The sequence below is a fragment of the Ochotona curzoniae genome, unplaced genomic scaffold (genome assembly GCF_017591425.1).
Source record: "Ochotona curzoniae isolate NIBS_2020 unplaced genomic scaffold, NIBS_Ocur_1.0 scaffold_3890, whole genome shotgun sequence".
In the NCBI taxonomy this organism is placed as follows: domain Eukaryota; kingdom Metazoa; phylum Chordata; class Mammalia; order Lagomorpha; family Ochotonidae; genus Ochotona; species Ochotona curzoniae.
Genome location: NW_024467115.1, coordinates 38053851 through 38075372, shown reverse-complemented (window position 1 = coordinate 38075372; position 21522 = coordinate 38053851). Strand labels below are relative to the sequence as shown.

Below are 21522 nucleotides of genomic sequence, written 5' to 3'. Positions count from 1 at the left end.
ATATTCATTATGGGGAGCTCTTTTTAGAAAGCTAAATCACCACATACATATTAAATGTAATCTGCTGAAGTCAGCATGGAACGTATAAAACACTTTGTCAAGATTTCAAGAAGATGACTAATGCTTCCTGAAAAGTTTGGGGTTTTGTGATCAACTTCTGTTATTTAAAAAATTCATGAACTTGAAAGAGGGCATTATTTCTGATGCATTATAAATATGGTTATATTTTCACTTCTAATAAGCTTGTTTACCTTGCTCTATCTCAATATCCCTACACAGATGAAAAAAAAAACTTGTTGATTTTTCTAGATCATAGCAGAATATCATTATGTTTTTATGTGCTCTGTTGATTTTACTATTATAGCAAAGTTATTTGAATGATTGTAATAGTGGCTGTTTGGCTTGAAGGTCAGTGTTTTAAAACTGAAGTAACAGTGACTTAAGAGCAGTTTCGTTTCCTGTCTTGTGAAGAGTTTGGGTGTGTGATTTAGGGTTGTCCTGGCACCACCTGGTGTGAAGAACCAGAGTCTGGAACGTTATCATGTTGGGGTATCCTCAAGCTCATGCTTAAAGATATGTCATGTGCCTTACATGCAGGAGAGTGGGGACGTGAATGAAGGACAAAGGTGCCTGGAGAGTAGGCAGCAAAAAGACAGCCAAGTAAGGTTTTCACCCACCATCTCACAGCAGAGATGTGGCTGGAACAGCTATCCATGTGTCCGTCTGCTGCCAGGAAAGCCAGGTGATGGACAATAGCACCTGATTGAATATAGCAAGAAGCAAAGTCATGTTAGAAAAGCATGAGGATAGGAGAATGCCTGTCACCCCCAGGCCCAAGCAGCACAGCATGGAGAGGAACGGTTCCAGCTTGGGGCATGGGGCAGTAGTTCAGCTTAGCCTCTGTACAGGCTCATCACAGCGATACCCAGTGCTGGACAGAGCCCCACAACTCCTGTCCCCAAGCCAGTGCTCACACACTGAGCCTCTGGACCGGAGAGCCAGGAGGCCAACAGTCAGCTCCTTCCCCAGCCTCGGGCAGAATAGCAGAGAAGAGGACACCACATGTGGGCTGAGGAAGAAAGCAAACCCAATACCGCATGTCGTAGGCACGCCATGGCCTTACAGAAAAGACACCTGCGAATATAGTATCTGCTGTTCCACATCTTCAGGTTAACTTTGAGCCATGCGGACTTTGTTTAACAAGGAAAAGTGAACAAGAGGCTCCTGACCATGCTCACTCATGCCATGGACATCTAACTGACCATGCTCACTCATGCCATGGAGAGCCCTGGGTACTCACCTGGGTACCACCACTGCATCTTCCTGCAGAGAGTGTTCAGCCGTTATACTCTCTCCTACACAGCCTTTTGCTGCGGTGTGGAGCCATCTTGTGACTCCTCACCACCACCACCGCCCCATTAACACTGCAGAGTTAGCCCTGTGAGCCTGTCAGGAGGTGCTACACACCTTGCTATGACCCTGGGGAGAGCTTAACTGGATATCTACTCCTACAGAAGCAGCTGTTCGCCATTCTGACATAGCAGTCCCATATTCTCCGCAGCCTGGGCCTATGACATCAGTGTGCTTATGGCTGAAGAAACTACATGAACACTAAAGTGTTCAGCCGGAACCAAAACCATCTCAGCATTTCCAGCCAGCACACCAGGGGTAAGCACATTTAGAGTCTTTTCCATCGAAAGTCCACTCTGTGAAATTCTTAGAAGACAACTGACTCACCAAATGCATAAAAAAACAGACGCATAAGAAAAATGAAAAAAGGGGCCCAGCTTGGTAACCTAGTGGCTAAAGTCCTCACCTTACATGCCTGGGATCCCATATGGGTCCCCGTTTGTATCCCAACTGCTCCACTTCACTTTCAGCTCCTGCTTATGGCCTGGAAAGCAGTCAAAAATGGCCCCAAAGCTTTGGGACTCTTCACCCAGATGGGAGACCTGGAAGAAGCTCCTGGCTCCTGGTATCAGATTGGCTGAGATCTGGCCATTGTGGCCATTTAGGGATTGAACTAGCAGAAGGAAGATCTTCTTCTCTGTATCTCCTTCTCTTTGTAAATCTGCCTTTCCAATAAAAACAAATATTAAAAAAACCCATGAAAATATAAGGGAACATGACACCTCCAAAAGAATACCATAATTTCTTTTTTTTTTTTAAGATTTATTTATTTTTATTGGAAAGTCAGATATACAGAGAGGAGGAGAGACAGAGAGGAAGATCTTCCGTCCGATGATTCACTCCCCAAGTGAGCACAACGGCCGGTGCTGTGTGCTGATCCGAATCCAGGATCCAGGAACTTCTTCCAGGTCTCTCACAGGGGTGCAGGGTCCCAAGGCTTTGGGCCGTCCTCAACTGCTTCCCAAGGCCACAGGCAGGGAGCTGGATGGGAGGTGGAGCTGCCAGGATTAGAACCAGCGCCCATATGGGATCCTGGCGCGTTCAAGGCGAGGACTTTAGCTGCTAGGTCACTACGCCACCGGGCTCAAGAATACCATGATTTCTTAACAAAACACCACAAAAGGAAATGCAAATTGCAAATTACCTGACAAAAAACTCCAAAGAATAACTCTGAAGTTTGAGATACAAGAGGAAATGTACAGTTACGTGGTGCTATGAAGATGATTCTTGATACAAAAGTGCAAAAGGAGTTCATACAGAAGAAGCAAGCAGGGGCAGATGTTGGATGTGACCACTGGGCAGCAGGGCTGGCTGCATCCTCCCTCGGAGCGTCCGGTTTGGAGTCTCACCTCACTTAGAATTCCAGCTTCTTGTTCACGTGCACTCGGTGAGGCACCTGAGCTGACCCAAGCACTGACACCCACATGGCGCATCTGGAGGGAATCCCGTTTGTTGAGAGAATCTGGGGGATGAATAAGGAGACATAGCCGCTTCTTCTTTGTCTCTCCCTTGGCCTTTGTCTCTGTTCCTGGGAACATGTAAATATTTGAAAACAGAACCAGAAGTTGGGCTGTAGGGAAAAGTGGTTTGAGCTGCCGCTTGAAGCACCCACATGCTAAACCTCACATCAGAGTGCCTGATGTTGAGTCTGTACTCATCCCCAGATAGAGCTTTCTGCTCGGACACCTGGCGGTCAGCAGGTGAAGGCTCTGGTCCTTGAGTTCCTACCATCCTTGTAGAGACCTGGGTAGAATTCCTGACTCCTGGATTCAGTCTAGCCCATCTGTGGCTATTAAGGACAGCTGGGGAATGAGCCAACGGATGAAAATTGTACTATCTCTCCCATTCTCTGTCATACACACTGCCAGTCTGCTATTTAAATAAATACATAAATAAAGCTTAAGAAAACACTGAGTCAAGAGGAATCTTGGCTTCAATGTCAATAGGTTAAATGAAAAATAAAATTTGGTTGAGTGCCTCAATAACAGAATTGAGCAGGGAGCAGAATTTCTGAGCTTGAAGAAATTTTCTTTTTAATTAACCCTGACCACACCCCCCTCCGCAAAACAAAAAAGATATTTGGAAAGAAAACTAAGAAGGATAAAGACTTCGAGACTTAGAGAATACCATTAAGGAAACAAATGTTAACATTATGAGTGTTTCAATAGAAGAGAAGGGAAAAGGCTTAGAAAACTCATTCAATGATGGGTACTAAATGGTAATGGTACTAAATGGTACTAATGGTACTAAAGCCCGCCCCGAGCCTTGGGAAGGATATGTGTACTGAGATTCAGCGAGTCCAAGTGACCCCTAGATATGACCAGGAAACATCCTATCCAAGGAATATTCTAATCAGACTGTCAAAAGAAAGAATTCCAAACACAACAAAAGGAAGCCATCCAGTCAGTGGTAAAGGAGCAGCCACTGAAAAATCAATGCCGCACGTCCCAAAGGAAAGCTTCCAGGCCAGGAGAAAATGGGATAAAACAGTCCAGAAATGGGAAAGATGTGGCCAGCAGGGAATACTACACCCAGCCAAGCAGTCCTTCAGAAACACAGAGAAGCAAGACCTCCCTGTGGTCAGCAGGAAGCAGAGGCATCCTTCATCACTGACTGGCTTTTTGGGAAATGCTTTGGGGAGTCTTCCATCAGAAGCATAAGGTTGACAGTTACTGCCATGACTGCTGGCACGAGGCTACATCTCAACAGTGGAACAACACACAAAAGCAAACAGAAAGATCGAATGGCTCATATTTTAATTTTGTGTATCTCTAGATTTCATTTAGTATACATTTCATGTTGTGTTTTCCCCTTTAAAAAAAAAGATTTATTTATTTTTATTGCAAAAGGAGATATACGGAGAGGAGGAGAGACAGAGAAGATCTTCCCCAAGTGGCCGCAATAGCTAGAGCTGAGCTAGGAACCCAGAGAATCTTCTGGGTCTCCCAAATAGGTGCAGGGTCCCAAGCGCTTTGGACCTTCCTTGACTGCTTTCCTAGGCTACAAGCAGGGAGCTGAATGGGAAGCAGGGCCTCAGGACTTAGAACCGGAGCCCCTGTGGGATCCTGGCGCATTCAAATCAAGGACCTTAGCCACTAGGCCATGGAGCAGGGCCTGTATTTTACCCTTTTATTACAGTTTTCTATTTTTTTTTTTCTGGTGCTCATCAGGTTTTGACAATCGAGTTTTGTCAGTATTAGCAAATGAATTGGCAAACATTTAATTCTTTTACATTTTCTGAAAGAACACTATTGTGTTATTGCTGCTTCTTTAAATATTTAACATAATTTAGTAATGAATTTTCTTAAGCCTGTAGTTGTAACTGGGTAAGATTTTTCAAATGAACCTGATTTCTTAAACACATAGGGAGCTGTTCAAAATTATCCTTCTTCCCATGTCAGTTTTCTGTTTTCGAAGAAATATGTACATTTCATGTAAGTTGCCAAAAACTTTTGGCATGCAATTGTTTAACATATTTTACAAATGCTAAATATAGAGTTACCCTATGACTCAGCTGTTCCATTCCTGGGAATGTATTCAAAGGAAATGAAATCAGTCTGTCAAGACAACATCCGCACTCCCATGTTTGTCACAGTGCTGTTCATGGTAGTGCCAGCATAGAACCAACTTCAGTGTCCATTAATGGAGGAATAAAGAAAGGAAACGTAGTGCATATACATGAAGGAGTACTTTTCATCCATACAGTCAGGTAAAATCATTTCCAAAGACATGTATGAGCCTAGATCAAATTATGTTTGTTAAAAAACCAGGGACAGAAAGATGAAATTACATGATCTCTCTCCTATGTGGGATCTAATGAACTTGACCTTACTGAATTCGACAGTAGGATAGTCACTCCCATAGAGAGCCAGTGTGCTAAGGGGGAGATTGGCCCATGGTTACAATGATACAGTGAGAGAGAAGCAATTCTGGCATTTTGTTCTAAAGTAGAGTGAATATGGGTAACAATTGTGTAGCAGCTTTTCAAAATTTCTGGAAGACAGGATTATTTTTCTTTTTACTGCTATTACAAATAAATGTTTGAAGTGATAGATACGCTAATTTGAATACTCTACAATGTGTGCAGGCATTGAAACCTCACATTTATCCCATAGATACGTATAACTGAATGCCAACTGGAAAGGTAAAACAGAAACAAAACCACTGGAAATTACCAAAGAAACTTCTCGTGTGTCCTGTGGGCCAGTACATACTGCAAAGAAGGCTGGGAAATAGAGTTGTTTTTTCCAGGTGGCCCTGTGCTGAATTCTAGATCTGAAGTTTTACTGCTATAGAGGAAGGGAACAGCCATTGAGAGACAAAATGGAAACTCCCAGTATGATGCTAGAGACAAGTTGTCGATAAAGAAGATGTGATACACATACACTAGTGGAAAAGAAGAGTCTGTCTTAGGCAATAAAAGGGATGCCACTGGAAAAGAGAGTACAGAAAATGTAATCCATGTGGTAGAGATGCACATTCTTTCGGCAAAGGAATATTTCAGGGGCAGTGGCTTGTTTTTCTGCTAATATATGATGAATTCTTTACCTAACGGAGGGTTAAGACTATGATTGTGAACTGAACTGAAAGTATGCCATTGTGGAAAAAAATAAAATAAATAGAGCCCTTGTGTGATGGCTCAGTGGCTAAAACCTCACCTTGCAAGGGCAGGGATCCCATTTGAGTGCCAGTTCATGTCCCGCTGCTCTGCTTCCCATCCAGCTCCCTGCTTGTGGCCTGGGCAAGCAGCAGAGGAAAGCCCAAAACTCCAGGCTCCTGACTTCAGATTGGCTCAACTCTGGCTCTTTGATGAGCAAACTAACAGATGGAGTATCTTTCTATGTCTCTCCTTCTCTCCCTAAATCTGATCTGCCTTTGCAATAATAATGAATAAGTCTTTAAGAAAAAAATAAGGAAGGGGCAGCAGAGTGGGACCAAAGTGGAAGTGAGGGCAGGGTAGAGAGTACCAGTGTGCTCCCAAATCCCCGTTGTCAAATGCATGACATGTGTTCACCTTATGTATAAATAAAATAACAAAAAAGAGGAGAAAAAACCCACACAAATTTGTGTTCTCACTTTGATAATACCGTCTGATCCTGTATCTGTGATTTCACCAAATGCATTTTTACTTTAGAGGCAGAAAGAGAGACTGAGTTCTCACCCTCTGTTCTCTCCATTTTCGCAAAAGCTGTGGGTCGGTGAGCCTGAAGCTGGGCTCCTCCGCGGGTGGAGGTGGTCCAGCACCCCTGCTCCCTGGCCAGCAGCGGCCTGACCTGGGATTTGCTCAAGGCCCCTCAGGATGAGGCGCAGGCATTCTCACCTTCCCAGCCAAACGCCAAAACATTTCTAAGAGACTTTGCCAGTCTGTTTTGTGCTGCTGTAAGAGAATAAACTGAGAGTGGGAGTTTACAGGGAGCAGGAATGCGTCTCTCACAGTTTGGGTGCCTGTAAAGAAAGTGCAAGATCCCGGAGGAGCCCTGGATCCAAGCAGTCCTGCTAGAGCCCAGCACGGGAAGTTCAGCACAGGTTTTCAAACAGCAGCACAGAGCAGAATCCTTGCAGTTACTTTAAAGAAATGTGCTCGCTAGCTGTCCCCTTTTGCCCTCTTTGTTAGTACCATGGATGCCTCTTCAGAAAAGGAGAGAGAGAACCAGCCATGCTGTACTTCCAAGGCTGGCTCCTCCAGCCTTCTGCTGCCGGGCCCTCGACCCGTTTTGCCTCCTTGCCAGCATCTCCGGCTGTGCCATGAGACCCAGGATCAGTAAAAGCCTTTGTGGGGACTTGCTGGAAGTCATTACATAGGACACAGAGAAATGGTGGTTGAAAAAATGTGGCAGTGTGGTGGTGATGGAGTGGGCTGTCTTTGTACAGACTTTTCACTTTTATCATCTTATAGATGGGGAAAGTTTATGTATTTGATTCAGAGGATCTGATTTAGCTGCTCATTGGTTCTATAAAGGATTTTAATATTCTTAGCAAACCATGTAAATATGGAAAGTTCAGAGTCCTTGATGTAAGTGCATTTTTTTTTTTAGCCTAATGGCGATTTTTCTGAACCATTCAAAGCCACAGTACTGATAAGAGTCATCTCATTAATTGCCGGTGACGTGGAACATGCAGGTTGTTGTTCTGGAGAGCAATGACAAAGTGTAAAGTGAGCCGTACTTCTTTATCTGTTCATTCACTAGCGCACACTCTGGTCGATCACCCATCGTGGTTATTGTGCTTAGCTTGAGTCCACGTCTTGGCTATTGTGCATACTGCTGTAAAGAGCCTGGACGTGCCATGCCTCCGACCTGCTGCCTTCATTCCCAGGAGTGATTGTTGAGTCCATGGGACTTCTACTTTTGACTTTTTGAAGATCTTTCTTTTTGCCACCGGTATTAATTCCTACTCAAAGCTGTGGTGTGCAAGGAATTCCTTCCCTCCACATCCCTGCCTACACCTACATTTCATCTTTGTGATAATGGCAAACAGGTATGAAATCATATCCCACTGTGATTTTAATTTGCATTTCCTTAATGATTAGTGAATTGGTAGTTTTATTAAAAAAATAAAAGGGAAAATCTGTCATTTGAGATAAAGTGAATGAACATGATGCTAAGTGAAATAAATCAGGCCAAGAAAGATAAATACTTAATCTAAGCAATATGTGAAATCTATAAAAGCAAACCCCAGGACTAGTGCCAAGCGTAGCAAAGAAACCCTCTGCCTGCTGCAGTAGCATATCATATGGGTACCAGTTCATGTCCCAGCTCCTCTGGTCCAGTAACCAGGAGGGAATGCCTATCTGCCAGCTTCAGATTGCTCAGCTGCAGCCATTGCAGCTGTGGAGAATGAACCTGTGAATGGAAGACCTCTCTCTCTGTAAAATCTGCCTTTCTGATAACAATGAACAAATTAAAAAGCATATGTAAAAGTCCTTCCTCCCTTTCCCCCCACCAAAGAGAACTACCTTTTGATATCTGTCACTATAGATTTTTCTCTTAGGGTTGGATTTCATATAAATTAAATAAATTTGTGCTTTCTCTTTTCATTCAATATTTTCTGTGTTATGTGAGAAACTGTTTTTCATCTAACTGCTGTACATATAATAATGTTTGTCATATTATGGTTCATTTATTCATTGTCAGAGAACTTTTACTTAACATGGGAATCAATATGAATAAGGCCACGATGAATATTTTTGTACAGGGATGTGTGTGTGTGGTTGTGTATATATTTTTCTTTTCTCTTGGGTCAATGCATTAGCATGAAAATGTTAAGCCAAAATTTAGGTCTGCTTAGCAGTTTAAGCAGTTATGACCATTTCCAAAGGGATCATTTTGAATTTGTACCAATGGTATGTGAAAACTAATGGCTGAGCCTTATCTTTACCCATATCTAATACTGCTAGACAGGAATCAAATGAAATTTTACATTGGTAGTCTAACTTGAATTTTGCTGATGTTATGATGCTGTGAATTATCATTATTAATGATGTTGCATGTTACTGCATATGCCATCTTTTCTGAATGTTTATTAAAGTTTTTTGCATATTTTTAATTGCGGAGCATTTGCATCTGTTTATAGATAGCAACAGGTGGAAAAATCACTCGCCTCTGTCTCTCTGCCTTCTCTGTAATTCTGATTTTCAAAGCAAAGGATCTTTAAGTCAGTGAATGAATCAATGAAATTTATTTTCTCAGAATCCTGGTGGCTCAAAGTCCAGGATTGAGGTTAGCTTTCTCTGTGACCTCTCCCCTCAGCCTGGAGATTGTGTCTCCACTCTGGGCCTTCACAAGATCCATTCTCTCTCTCTCCATATAGATATGTGAGTGTATGTGAGTGTGCATGTGTGTTGAAACCTCTTCTACATGTAAGAACCCTGAGTCAGAGCCTACCTGAATGACCTCCAGCGTAGTTGAGCTGCCTTGCGAGGTACTGGAGCTTAGGACTTCAGATCAGCGCCTGATGATCCCCAGCGCCTGATGATCCCCAGCTTGCTGATGCCCCGTGTCGTCCAGCCCAGCCTCTGCTCCAAGCACCAAGCTCACAGGACTCTGCTCTGGTCTCTGTAGATTGGTTTGTCGTTTTATAAATAGAATTATCTGACTTGCTCTGTTCGTGTTTGGCTTCATTCCCTTGGCACGATTTTGAGGCTCTTCCATGTTGATTAACCTCACAAGCAATGTAATACTGCTTGTTTTTGAGTAATATTCCTCTGGATGGACATACCAGCTTGTTTTTCCATGTTTGATACAGCGGGATCTCTCAGTGTGGGGCTGTTCTAAAGAAACTGGTTCTCCACGTGGGTGTATTTTCATACATTTTAGGTAATCATGTGCATGTAACATATGTTAGCTATATGTTAAGACTGTGTTTTTGCTTCAGTATGCCCGGCAGATTTCCAAACCAGCTTTGTTGCCTTGCCTTTGCATCAGGGGTGTGTGTGTCACCTGCTGCTTTTCATTTAGCCAGCCCTTCACGCAGCGTTGAAAACCTTCTAGGTCTGAGTGTGTGTGTTTGTGTAACTCTGACATCAGCTTTCGTGGTTCTTCCATAAGGTTGACCAGTCTGGAGAGGAGTGCAGAAGCTCAGGGCTGGCCCCTGGGACGCCTGTGTTCCTATCACAGCAGCTGCTTGAGGCCTTGCTGCCTCACTTGCATACAGTTTCCTGCTAATGCGTATGAGGAGTGAGCAGACAATGGGCTAAGTCGTGAGGCTCCCACCTCCCACGTCACAGAACAAGGTGGAATTCTGGGCTCCTGGCTGCAGCAGTTGGTTCAGCCCTGGCTGTTGCAGCCAGTTAGGGAATGAGCCAGCAGAAGGATGATTCTCTCTCTTACTTACTCTCTTGTCTCTTCACTCAGTGAGTCCGTGCCTTTGTGTTCAGCTTCTGAATAGATAAATGTAAGCATTAAAAGCAGAAAAAGGATTCTTGTTGCCTTTTCATAATTACACCCTCCTGAATTTAAAGCTATTCAATAAATATTTGCTGAAGAGAGGGACGTTTTAGAGCAAGGGTTTTTTCTTATCATTTTTTTCTTGTTTGTTATTAACAATTGTTATCTGTTGAGCTCCTGCTCTAATGACAGCTCTGTAAATTCTTTGGCAACAACTTAGGATCTTCCAAGCCAGTGGAAGAAGACTAAAAGTAGCCCTACCCAGCAAGAGAAGAATATTCCTGCAAGAGTTAACATGTTCGTAAGTGACTAGGTGCCAGGCTGTTTTCAAGGCTCCTGGCACGTGATGCTTTGCGAGGGTTTCATAAGTGCTGTGGAAGGATGTTTCTAACATCTGAGACTTTTCCAGCGTGGAGAGCAAATTCCGGACACATTAAGCAGAGCCATCTCCAGGGCATGCAGCTGGTAACAGCAATCCGAGGCAGCAGGTTGGTGAGCTCCAACACTGCTCTGCCATCCTGTCACACAGAGGAAACAAAGCAAATCACAAGCCTGCATGGAGAGGTGCCTTACTGCCAACTTTCCTGCCTGTTTTTCCAAGTACAATTTTCCAAAGTGTTTTGCCCCCTCAAGTTTAATGATATGGCTTAAATGTTTGTGGAGTCATTTAAGAGAATATTTTTAAAGTAACAATTTTGTTGATGAGAGATAATTGGTGGAAAATACAGTTCTAGTAAAATTACTTTGAAAAGAGCTCTTTTCAAAAACTACAAGTACTCAAGATATTCTAGTAAGGTTTTAGAAAATAGGGTCTCTAGTTTATTTGAAGCAATAGGGCATACACCCACATATAAAGAAACAGATTACAGCATTTATTTAGGTAATTCAAGAAAAAAATCCTATTTTCTTTGTCTTCTTTGGACCTTTTTAGATTGGTATTTGTTTATAAGCCAGTCAGTTTTGAACTTAAGTTTTCCACTCAATGGGGAATTAAAAGACATAGCCAAAATAACATTTGGATTAGCTCTAACATTTGGATTAACTCATATTTGATAGATAGATTTTTATCACCCTTTGCAGTTTGATAGACTTTTATTTTTGCCTTGCTGACTTACATGTATCAGCAAAGTATGTTTAAATATAATTCTGTGTCACACTCACCTGCTGGCAACCACACACTCTGGACAGATCTGTGCTCACCAGATGTGATTGCTACTTTCAAACATTCCTGCACCCACCCCTGGTGCCAACCCCTTGACTTAACTGCTTCCTCGTGGCCAGTGTGTTCTCTTATTTCTCAGGCCAGTAGTTCCAAGGAAGTTATTTCTCACTTGAGACCCAGGATACACATACAGACTCATGTAATGGTGTGGTAGCCGAAGTGCTGCCTCATTGCTCAAAATAAAAGAGGATTTTTTTTGCAGTGGAATCTGGCAGGTCTTCAGCAAGTTTGTCTGCAAAGGGCCTGCAGTGAGCCCTGTATGTCCACAGGTCACAAGGTCTGTGTTCAGTGACTGCACTGTGCCCCTGCAGCCTCAAAGGACACAGGGAAATGCAGTTGTGCCAATACAACTTTGTTTGAGGACACTGACATATGAATTTTATGTAATTTTCCTCTGTCATGAATCATTCTTCTTCTTCTCATGTTTCTCAACCATTTCAAAAAGTGAAAGCATAATGGGCAAGAATTGTGCAATTGAAATTTTATGATTTCTAAAATTTGAAATCAACAAAGTTAAATCAACTTGATAATGGCATAGATTTACTCAAATACTGATTTTTGTTTTGTGAGGGATGCAGCGTTGCCAGAGCTGGTAATCCCAACCCTGGCTCCTGTCAGGTCTGAGTGAAGAGGCTCCTGTAAAAAGGCTCCAGCTCTTTCTGATAGAACTTGCCCAGGCAGTTACTCTGTCGAGTAGAGCAAGCTATGTGTGCTGTGTGTGGTGCACATGTGTGTTGCCACGTGGAGACAGCACCATAGCAGATAGCAGGGGAAGCCAGAGAAGTTGCCTGTTCTGCTGGCATTTACACCGCAATCCGCTGCAGTGTGACCAGGCTGCTCTGGGCTGAAGCCTTGGGTGAGAGTGGTGTGTGTGCCAACTCGCGATGACCTCCGTCAATGGCTTGGCGTGGCCCGGGGGTCTCTGGTCATGAAAGGGCTGTGGCCACTGCCGTCCTCTGCTGTTACTCCTCACATTGCCAGCCCAGGCCATGGGACCTTGCCCTGATGTCGAGCGCTCAGCATCCTTGTAGATCTGTGGGGATAGAACCCATTCCCACTCCCAGAAAGCCTGGGGAATGTTTTTGTGACCAGTGTGAGCTTCTGTTCTATTCTGGGTTTTCTTGGTTGTCAGATTTTAAGTGGAAATTGAATGATGCCCTCAGGACCACCAGGAGGTCGTTGTGTTCACACAGCTGGCCAATGGTGACCAGCAGCCACAGGGGTCCTGATGCATTCAACCACTGCGCCCAGGACCTCTGTGACTGTGATTGGCAGGTGGATTTTCATTTTAAAAGTCACCAATTCAGGGATCTGCCTCAGTAGCCTGGCAGCTAAGGTCCTCACCTTGCATGCACTGGGATCACATACAGGCAGCGGTTCATGTCCTGGCAACCCCACTTTCCATCCAGCTCCCTGCTTGTGGCCTGGGAAAACAGTCGAAGATGGTCTAAATCCTTGGGACCCTGCACTTGTGTGGGAGACTCAGAGGAGACTCTGGGCTCCTGGCTTTGGTTTGGCTCAGCTCTAGCCATTGCACTCACCTGGAGAGTGAATCATCAGACGGAAGATCTTCCTCTCTGTCTCCTCTCCTCTCTGTGTATCTGACTTTACAATAAAAATTAAATCTTTATTAAAAAAAGTCATCAATTTAAATTGTTGTACACTGAAGAAAATTCTTAAATTTTTAAACAATTAACATGTATCCGTAGTGAGAAGATGGCTACCTAAAAGGATGCGGATTATGTCTTGATTTCTTCCTAACCTGGCCGAACTCATCTAAATGCTTGGACTCCTACTTGAGTTGGGTTTTGCACTCCTTTCACCAAGCAGCGAGCACAATGCATTTCCCTGACTGCATGTCATTTGCTTTAAAAGGAGTGTTCATCCAGCTATCTCTGGTGATCTGGGCAATTTCCAGTTTCTTTCAATCTGTACACAGCATCTGCAAGCCGATTGCATCTGGCCTTTTCTGTTCTTAGTATTTCAGGGGCCCATATGCATTTTCTACAATTTAGAAGGAAAAAAAAGTTTTGAACTTTTTCCGGGCTCCTGACACGTATTGCTGGTTTGCTTTTGAAAGCTACATGTCCATTGATGGCGTTGGAGCCTTGTCCATGCCCTTCCACTGCTTCCTCGACGGGCTCTCACTGGTATCTCAAAGTGATGCCTCTCATTACTAAGAGTGTTGAGCACCTCTTGAGTAGCAGCCCTTTCTCTGAGTGAGGGATGCTACAGAGAGCACAGCAGTCCAGGTGGGCCCTGGGAAATGCACCTGCAGGCTGAGACTGCTTTGTGTAAGGAACCAAAGCACTCCCAGCAAAGCTCTGCTGACTGTGCTGATGGGGACACACTCCCAGGTCAGCAGTGCCCTTTCGAATGAGAAAGTGCACATGAAGCAGGGCCCTTGTGGAAACACAGGCCTGCGGACTGCAGCTTTTCAGGGCACGGTGCCCTGGGAGGTCTTGGTGTGTCCGTGAAGGCACTGTGGAAGGACCTGAGGACCCCTTGGGTCTATTGCTGCATTATAAGAAGCGCTGGGCTACACGTTAATTTCATTACCCTTTCATAGTGCAAGTTGAAAGATTTTTGAAAACACGATGTAAACTTGGCTGACGCACATGTTGATGTTTTTCTCAAAGGGCCCGTCTTGCTGGGAGGATGTCTTAGTGCCAAACCGGATGCGTGGGGAATGCCAGTCGCCAACCTGTTCTGGGACGAGAGCGGTAAGTTCCCTGGGTAACCTTCTTTGATTTCTTTTTAAAACAAGTCAATGATGAGCTGTGCAGTGATGACCGGAAACCTAGAGTGCAGACAGAAATGCCAGCTGAATTTTCTTGTGTTTAATGACTTTCTCTGTGAGTGTTATGATATTCAGAGGTGTTGGTAATGTTGGCAGTGCCCTCCGCTATCATTGCCCTGCCCTCTGGTCACTTCTGGTGATTGCTTGGAAATGCACAGTTTGGGCTCTTCCTAGAACGCTATTCATGGGATATAGAGGAGAGCCTGTGGACAGAAGAGTCAGTGCAGAGCCTCAGGAAAGAGAAATCTCAAAGATAAAGCAGTCCTCTTTCCCCACTGTCGTGCTATTTTATGTTGACACTCTCGCGTTGTTCACAAATTGCTTTCTCACTCTATCTCAACCCACTTTGCCCAAGCAGTTTTATGTCACAATTGACTTTTGGAAAGTGCTGTCAGGATAAGCAGCTGTCCTGAAGTCCATTCCTGGCTATCCATCTCCGTGCAAGCTTCAACTTGTATAGGTCTAATAGAGATAGAGCAGGCACCTCCTGCTCCACATAAATTTTAGAAGTAATTTTTTTGCTGTGATCCTGTTTGTTCCACCTTTTACCTCAAGAAATCCTTGGGTCCATCCTAATCTGTCTGTATTTCCTGGGATGTAGTAAGTACCATCAGGGCACCAACACAAACATTAATGCTTAGGGCACAGACTGTCACAGCCGGCTGTGGCTGGTATCTTCTCTGCAGAACAAGGTGTCAGAAGCAACAGGTGCAGTGTTTGATCCGGCATCATTAGACCCATCTCCTCTCCCCAGTCTGCTGGATGAAGGCAGGGCTACCCAGACAGCAGTGAACCAGATGAGGGGGCCGCTGACAAGCTATCTGTTAATGCAAATCACAAAGAAAAGTGATGGCTTGTAGGTCATTCACAGACATCAAGGCATCATGCAGTCTTGCAAGTCTACTGAGGTGAAACTGAAGTGCATACATTTTCCAAGGAAGGGGCCTCAAGTGTGAGCCTGTAGTGTACGTGTGGAAGCACATATAATGTGCACTCATGCATATGTAATTGCATATACCGTTGCCACTTTAGCTATGTTTCATAGCTTCTCCTTAAGCACATGTAATCGCCGATCCATCCATCTATGCGGAGTCTAGTGTGTGTAATATATTGTACTCCCTTGTCATCCTTACAGCAAGGTCCTTGAAAACTGACTTCAATCATTGACTATCTATGTTTGTCCTATACCCTAATGGTAATTGGCAGGATTAAGTCACAACAGAATATTCTGCCTCTTTCTGGATTTAACTTCAAGTTAGTCAGAGGGGATATCTGTGTCATATGATGTTGAAAAAACCATCTCCTTTGCAGAGTGCAGATTCACTTGACCTTTGACCTCCATGTAGTGAAGTCAGGATAAATTCAAGTGATGTTGCAAGTCTAGCAGCCTGGTGAATTGATCCCCATAAAAGTCATGACAGTTCATGCTATTTAAAAACACTGTATTTAATTACAAATCATATGTGCTTAAAAGATGGGCTATAATTGCAAGCTGTGACAAATACTCAGAGAAGGACAGACCCCTGAGCAGAATTTGTGTTAGTTGTCACACTGGGTCAACCACAGTCCAGCTGGGAATGGACAATGAGAGGGAGTACCCGGGGCACTGGTTTAAGCCAAAGGGCCTCTCCAGTGTGGAATGAGCTTCAAAGCCCACACAACGTCACAACCTCCACTGGATCAACTGAAGAGGAAGATAGTGGAAACCCTTGCCTATGTTGTTCTTAATTTGGTAATGACAAAAAAATATGAATCATAAAAATTTGTAAACACGAACTCATCTTTGCCTGGGTTCGGGGTGATATTCACACATCCTTTATGATGGCTGGTCAGGCTCCAGATCTGGACTGTTACATGACAGTTCCGAGTTGATAATAACCCATGCATGGCCACAGCTGGTCCAGATCCTCCAGGAGGCCTGTGCTTCCCAACAAATGGCCACAACTGATCCAGACCCTTCAGGAGATCTGTGCTCACCAGCAAGTCCTCAAACATTTACTATCAGTAATATTCCATGAAGGGTGAAGTAATAGTCGTAAAAACAACACAACATATTCATATTGTGGAAGCAAGCCACCATGAGTGAGAATGCAGAATTTCAACCTGGATGGAATCTAGAAACTAGCATGGGGAGAATAAGCATGCTTAGTAATGGAAGTGCATGTAGAAAACTATTAAAAACCAAGACTATCTGAAAGAAATGTCACGTACACCCCTGAGCGGGATACATGAGCAATCCAGAATAGGAATCATAGTACACCCTGTAACACAGATGCTTCTCCAAGTGATATTGCTCAGCAAAAGAAATCAGACAAGAACAATACATAATACATGACTCTGGGGGGTATGAAATTCCAGAGAACAAAAACCAGTGGCAACAGCAAACAACAGCAACCTAGGGAGAGAAGTAGGCATGCCAAGGGGCATTGAAAGGGGCTTTGAAGGGACACCTTGGGGTGATCTCTGCTGCATTGTCCTGAGGTGCTATCTTCACATTTGAGTATGAGTTCATTAAAGAAACCTCAGCACCAGCATCTGTGAAGCCAGGGTTTTTCACATCATAATTCAAACCTAAAGGGTCTTCTGGAAGGCCATGTGTAGGACCAGGCTCGCTTGACATCCTGAGAACCCTGTCACAGCAGAGCCATGCCCCCTCGCCCAGGCACAGCCATGGGCGCCTTGCCAGGTCCCAGGATGCAACTTCCCTGCAAACTGCAGAGGTAATGCAGTCACCCTTAGGAGCAAGGCGGTCCTGCCCGATGCTCCTCTGCCAGTATATACCACCACCCTCACCGTAAGAAGGTGTCCTAAGGTCTGACCTCCAGCATCCTTCTCGAGTCCTTTAGAGGCCCTGCCTTCCATAGTAGCCACCCATGACTGACTCAGGCCCTTGGCATTGCGTGGCCCCTCCCTGCCTCCACGCTGGCATTCCTGCTGTCAGCCTTACCTGGCAGAACCTTCAGTGAAAAGTGATCAAAAGAAGGCCTTTGTGGTCACACGGTCCAAAGCTTAACTAGGCACCTGGTTTTGGGGTAGATTCCTTGGTGATTGAGCTGTGCCATGACCACTGTTTTTGTTTTGTTTTGTTTTTGATTTTTTTTAAAGGCCACTGTCTGCTTTGCCTCCCAAGTGGGAACACTTTTTTCCCCCTAAGCAAGCACAAGGAGGCAGCTTAAGGAGTCCTCATGTTTATGGCACTCCCAAAGCCATAACTCAGGTGCACATTTACCAAGCACATCCAACACTGGGCTGTGCCCAGGAGGCCTTGTCAGGAATGTGGATGTCCTGGTGACAAGTTGAGCAGAGGCAGGCAAGAAGTTTCCCTACTTGGTCTACTCCCACAGGCTTCCCTGCAGTGGACACACCTGCTGATGGGGGCACGAGTCACAGGTTGAAAGATTCAGGCCTCATCTGCACTTGCAGGCTTTGTGGTGGTGGCATCCTCCAGTGCTGTTGGAGTGGAGCTTCCCTCCAGGTTCACTCCTGTATGCCTACACGAGTCTTTCTCCTTCCTAAGGTACCAAGAGCTCTGTTTCCAGGCTCCCTCACATTTGTTCTCTGGAACTTCCTGGTGCCAAGTGCAGAGTGGAATTTGAAGGAATGCAGTATCCTATTGCCACTGCATAGCTATGTTTTTCCCTGGTGCCTTATTCCTCATGTGGGATTTCCTCCCTTGTGAGTTTTCTGTCAGCAAACAGGATCTGCTCCTTTCTTCTCAAAAGTCTTTCCAAACACAGTCGATGTATGGGTTCAAAGCTGGGACTCCTTTGACTAAGGTCCAAGTCCTTGCCATCCAGCACACGGGCCTCTCACTGTGCTCCAGTTGTGTCATACCTTGGAGTCGTGGCTGATTTCCAGGGAGGGCACAAGGACACAGTTTTCCAGCATGCGGTCTGATCACTGCCCTTTCTTCCCTGTAGAAGTGCCCAGCCTTGTGTCCCAGGCCCATGGTAGGCCTGGAAGACCACCTTCCAGTACATCATTACCAGCATCTTCACTGGATGCCCAGGCCTAAGTCCTTCCAGAAGGTCTCCCTGCAACCTCTTGGGAAACAATACCAGGCCTAGTGATGGGGCGTCAGGCTTGGCACTTTAGTATATCCTGAAGTTAAAGAAGCATTCACAGCAGCCCACGTGCCTTCCTGGAGATTAAAAAAAAAAAAAAGCTAAATGTAGAATTAGTAGAGAAAAAAAAGGAATGAGGCTGAAAGAATTGAGGAAGAGTGAAGTATAGGGAAACAGCACACACACAGGATGACACAACTGAAACCCTGTGACCTGGGATGTAGTGAAATATCAACATGCTGGTACTCAGTAGAGAATCCAGATCTCTGCAGGTTACAGAAGACACCTAAATTGTGTGAGATCAAAAACATGTCCCATCAAAGAATGAAGAGCAATATAAAAAAATACCAAAAAGAATGTTCTCTACATTTTCACTAAGCGTTCAGTAATCCAAGATAGCAAATGTCAGTAACATGGATTCAAAATAGGAGTCACTGTCAGAATAGGTGAATGATGTGCAAATGCATCCCTGTGCCTGGAGAGAGAGACAGGGCTTGGGGAGGGAGATGTGCTGCAGGGTAAGCCCACGAGGGACCAGAGGGAGCTGGCGCCATGGAGACCTCTGCCGCCTCCAGGAAGCCCAGCCTTTGGCAGCATGCAGGACACATTCGACCAGTTGATCATGCTGTTAGGATAGGAAGGAATTTAGATATTCCCAGCACGAATATAATTCTGAAAACCAATCCCACACAGAAATTTTAACTGCTGAATGAACAAGAAGATCCACAAGGAAGTAAGAAACCAAGTGACAAATACACCACACACCAGATAATGTAGGATGCAGCTGAATTCACAGTTAAACAACAAAGTTTAGACCCATAAGCAATCACTTTGTTTAGAAAAGTGGGAGGAGGGGCTACATTATTTCAACATGGATTAATCAACTTGGAAGAAGAAATGCTTATACCCAATGGTTTTTATTCTTTCTCACATTTCCAGTGAGAGCAGAGTAAATGTTTGTCAGGTAAGAGAGGAAGTGCTTTGGCCAGAGAATCCGTGTGCCTGGGACCAGCACTGAGTCAGGGGGAGTTCATTTTCCCCAAGGTGCTGTCAAACCACTCTTCTTGGCTGTGTTTTCACGATACAGCTGAATAGTAACCATAATCTCTATATTTTTCTAAACTCTTAGATTGACAGAATTTTGGACACTGTTATAAAAACTCCAACTACTGTAGCTCAAAGAAACTTTCCATATACTTAACTTTCACAAAAGCAGAGTCTTTATTCTTAATATGTATGTACTTAAAGACAGTCTAATAAGATCATTTTAAATAGCAGTAAAACTTAACCTTGGTATTAATGGTGCAAGCATAAACTTGACCTAAAACTGCACCTTAGATGGGGGAATATGAACCCAATTCAGCTCCATGCTGCTAATTTTAAGTTAGAACAGCACTGGATCTGAAAGTCATTTTATTTTCCTGTAAGGATTCCAGGTAGCTCAAAGGGTACATGCTTGAAATTTATAAAAGGGAACAGTATCAGCTAGTTAAATTAGTTCAACTTGGATGTGGTACAGTATTTTAAACTTTCTTTGGAAAGCTTCATGTTCTGTTTCACGTTTTATCATAAGTGTCTATGATAACACTGGTATATTGAAGCATTTGTGTTCAGCTTACCCACACATAAGGGCAAAGCAAACGCAGAAGTCTAATTGTTTGGTTTATTATTTTTAATTAAAAAATATAAATTATTAAAAGCAGGGGAAATCAAGGCCAAAATCAACAAATCGGACTACTTAAGCTAAGAAGCTTCTGCACAGCAAAGGAAGCAGTCAACAAAGTAAAACGGCAACCAACAATGGGAGATTTTTGCACACTACACAGGAGACAAAGGGCTCATTTCCAGAATACAGAAAGAACTCCAAAACAACAATAAGATCAAAACAAACAAAACAGTCAAGAAATGGGCACAGGAAATGGAAAAACACTTTACCAAGGAACAAATTCAAATGGCTAACAGACATTCAAATAAAAACAACGCTGAGGTTTTACTTAATGCCAGAAAGAATTGTCCACATGCAGAAAACTACCAACAACACCTGCTGGTGAGGCTGCAGACAAGGGGAGAGGAAAGGACCCCTATTCCACTGCTGGTGTCACTGCAGGCTGGTACAAGCACTGTGGACATCAGTATGGAGAACACTTAGGCCATAGATAGGAGCAGGAAGCGCAGTTTGCATCTGCCATGTGGATGCAGGATCCTGGGACCTGAGCCAGGGATCCTGAGCTCTTATTAAGAGAGTTGGTTTCACTATTCTATAGGCTGTTATATGGATTCTGTTTTACATTTTTGAGATATTAAGATTTGCCTAAAATTCCTGTAAAACAATAAAATATCTCCTTGTTCACATAACTCAGTTTTGACATGTTATAAACTTTTCTAAAATTTTTTTTTTCCTGAAGAAACAATCAAGTAGAATCTCTCAGAGTAGTGCCAAGATTTATTTCAAATGAAATTAGAAACTTAAAACTATCCCCTGAACTATACTAAATAACATAATTATTAAACTCAGTATAATCAATGGAGAGTTTTCATCTTACTTGACATGCAATTTATTTCCTATGTTCCCCCCCATTGGGCTCAATATATGTCCACTGGAATGTTAGTTTGACTATAAGTTAATATTCATGGTCTGTATCTATGATTTCATCTTCTTGGGAGAGGCTGACTAAAACCAAATGAATAGTAAATAAGAGTCTCCTAACACCGAACAATTTTGAATTATGATCCATTTGCATATTTGATGTCCACAAAGTTTCTCATTGCTGTGTCGGTTTGATCGGCTTACAGCCCTCGATGGTATCTGTGCTGGTGTTGACTGTTCTCACTGTCAGACCTCGTTACAAAGTCTCTGGATGATTTCTTAGAGAGGATCTTTATTGTTTTTGTTTTTCCAGGATCTGCTAATCACTAATTGTTGACCCTGTTGCTGTTGTTCCTAATTTTTTGTTGGAGGAAATCTTTGACTAACCAGAGATCCCTATGACAGTCCTAGAAAAAACCCTTTATTTGCACAGTGAAGGAGCCATGAGATTTGCTTTGCCCCACTTCACCCTCCTGGTACGATGACCAACATGGGCAAAGCCAGCTCCGAATGTAGAAAAACCCAGCTAGATGGTGTGGAGAATGCTGGAGACT

General features: G+C 43.8%; 1 protein-coding gene across 1 annotated transcript in view; it reads left to right on the top strand.

Annotated features, from left to right (window-relative positions):
• The window catches only part of PRKN (parkin RBR E3 ubiquitin protein ligase), an 888769-nt gene that overhangs the window by 363468 nt on the left and 503779 nt on the right, over positions 1 to 21522 (top strand). The window contains exon 5 of the mRNA XM_040965678.1: positions 14157 to 14240. Coding sequence (XP_040821612.1) covers positions 14157 to 14240 — 84 coding nt within the window. The remainder of the gene's footprint in view (positions 1 to 14156; positions 14241 to 21522) is intronic.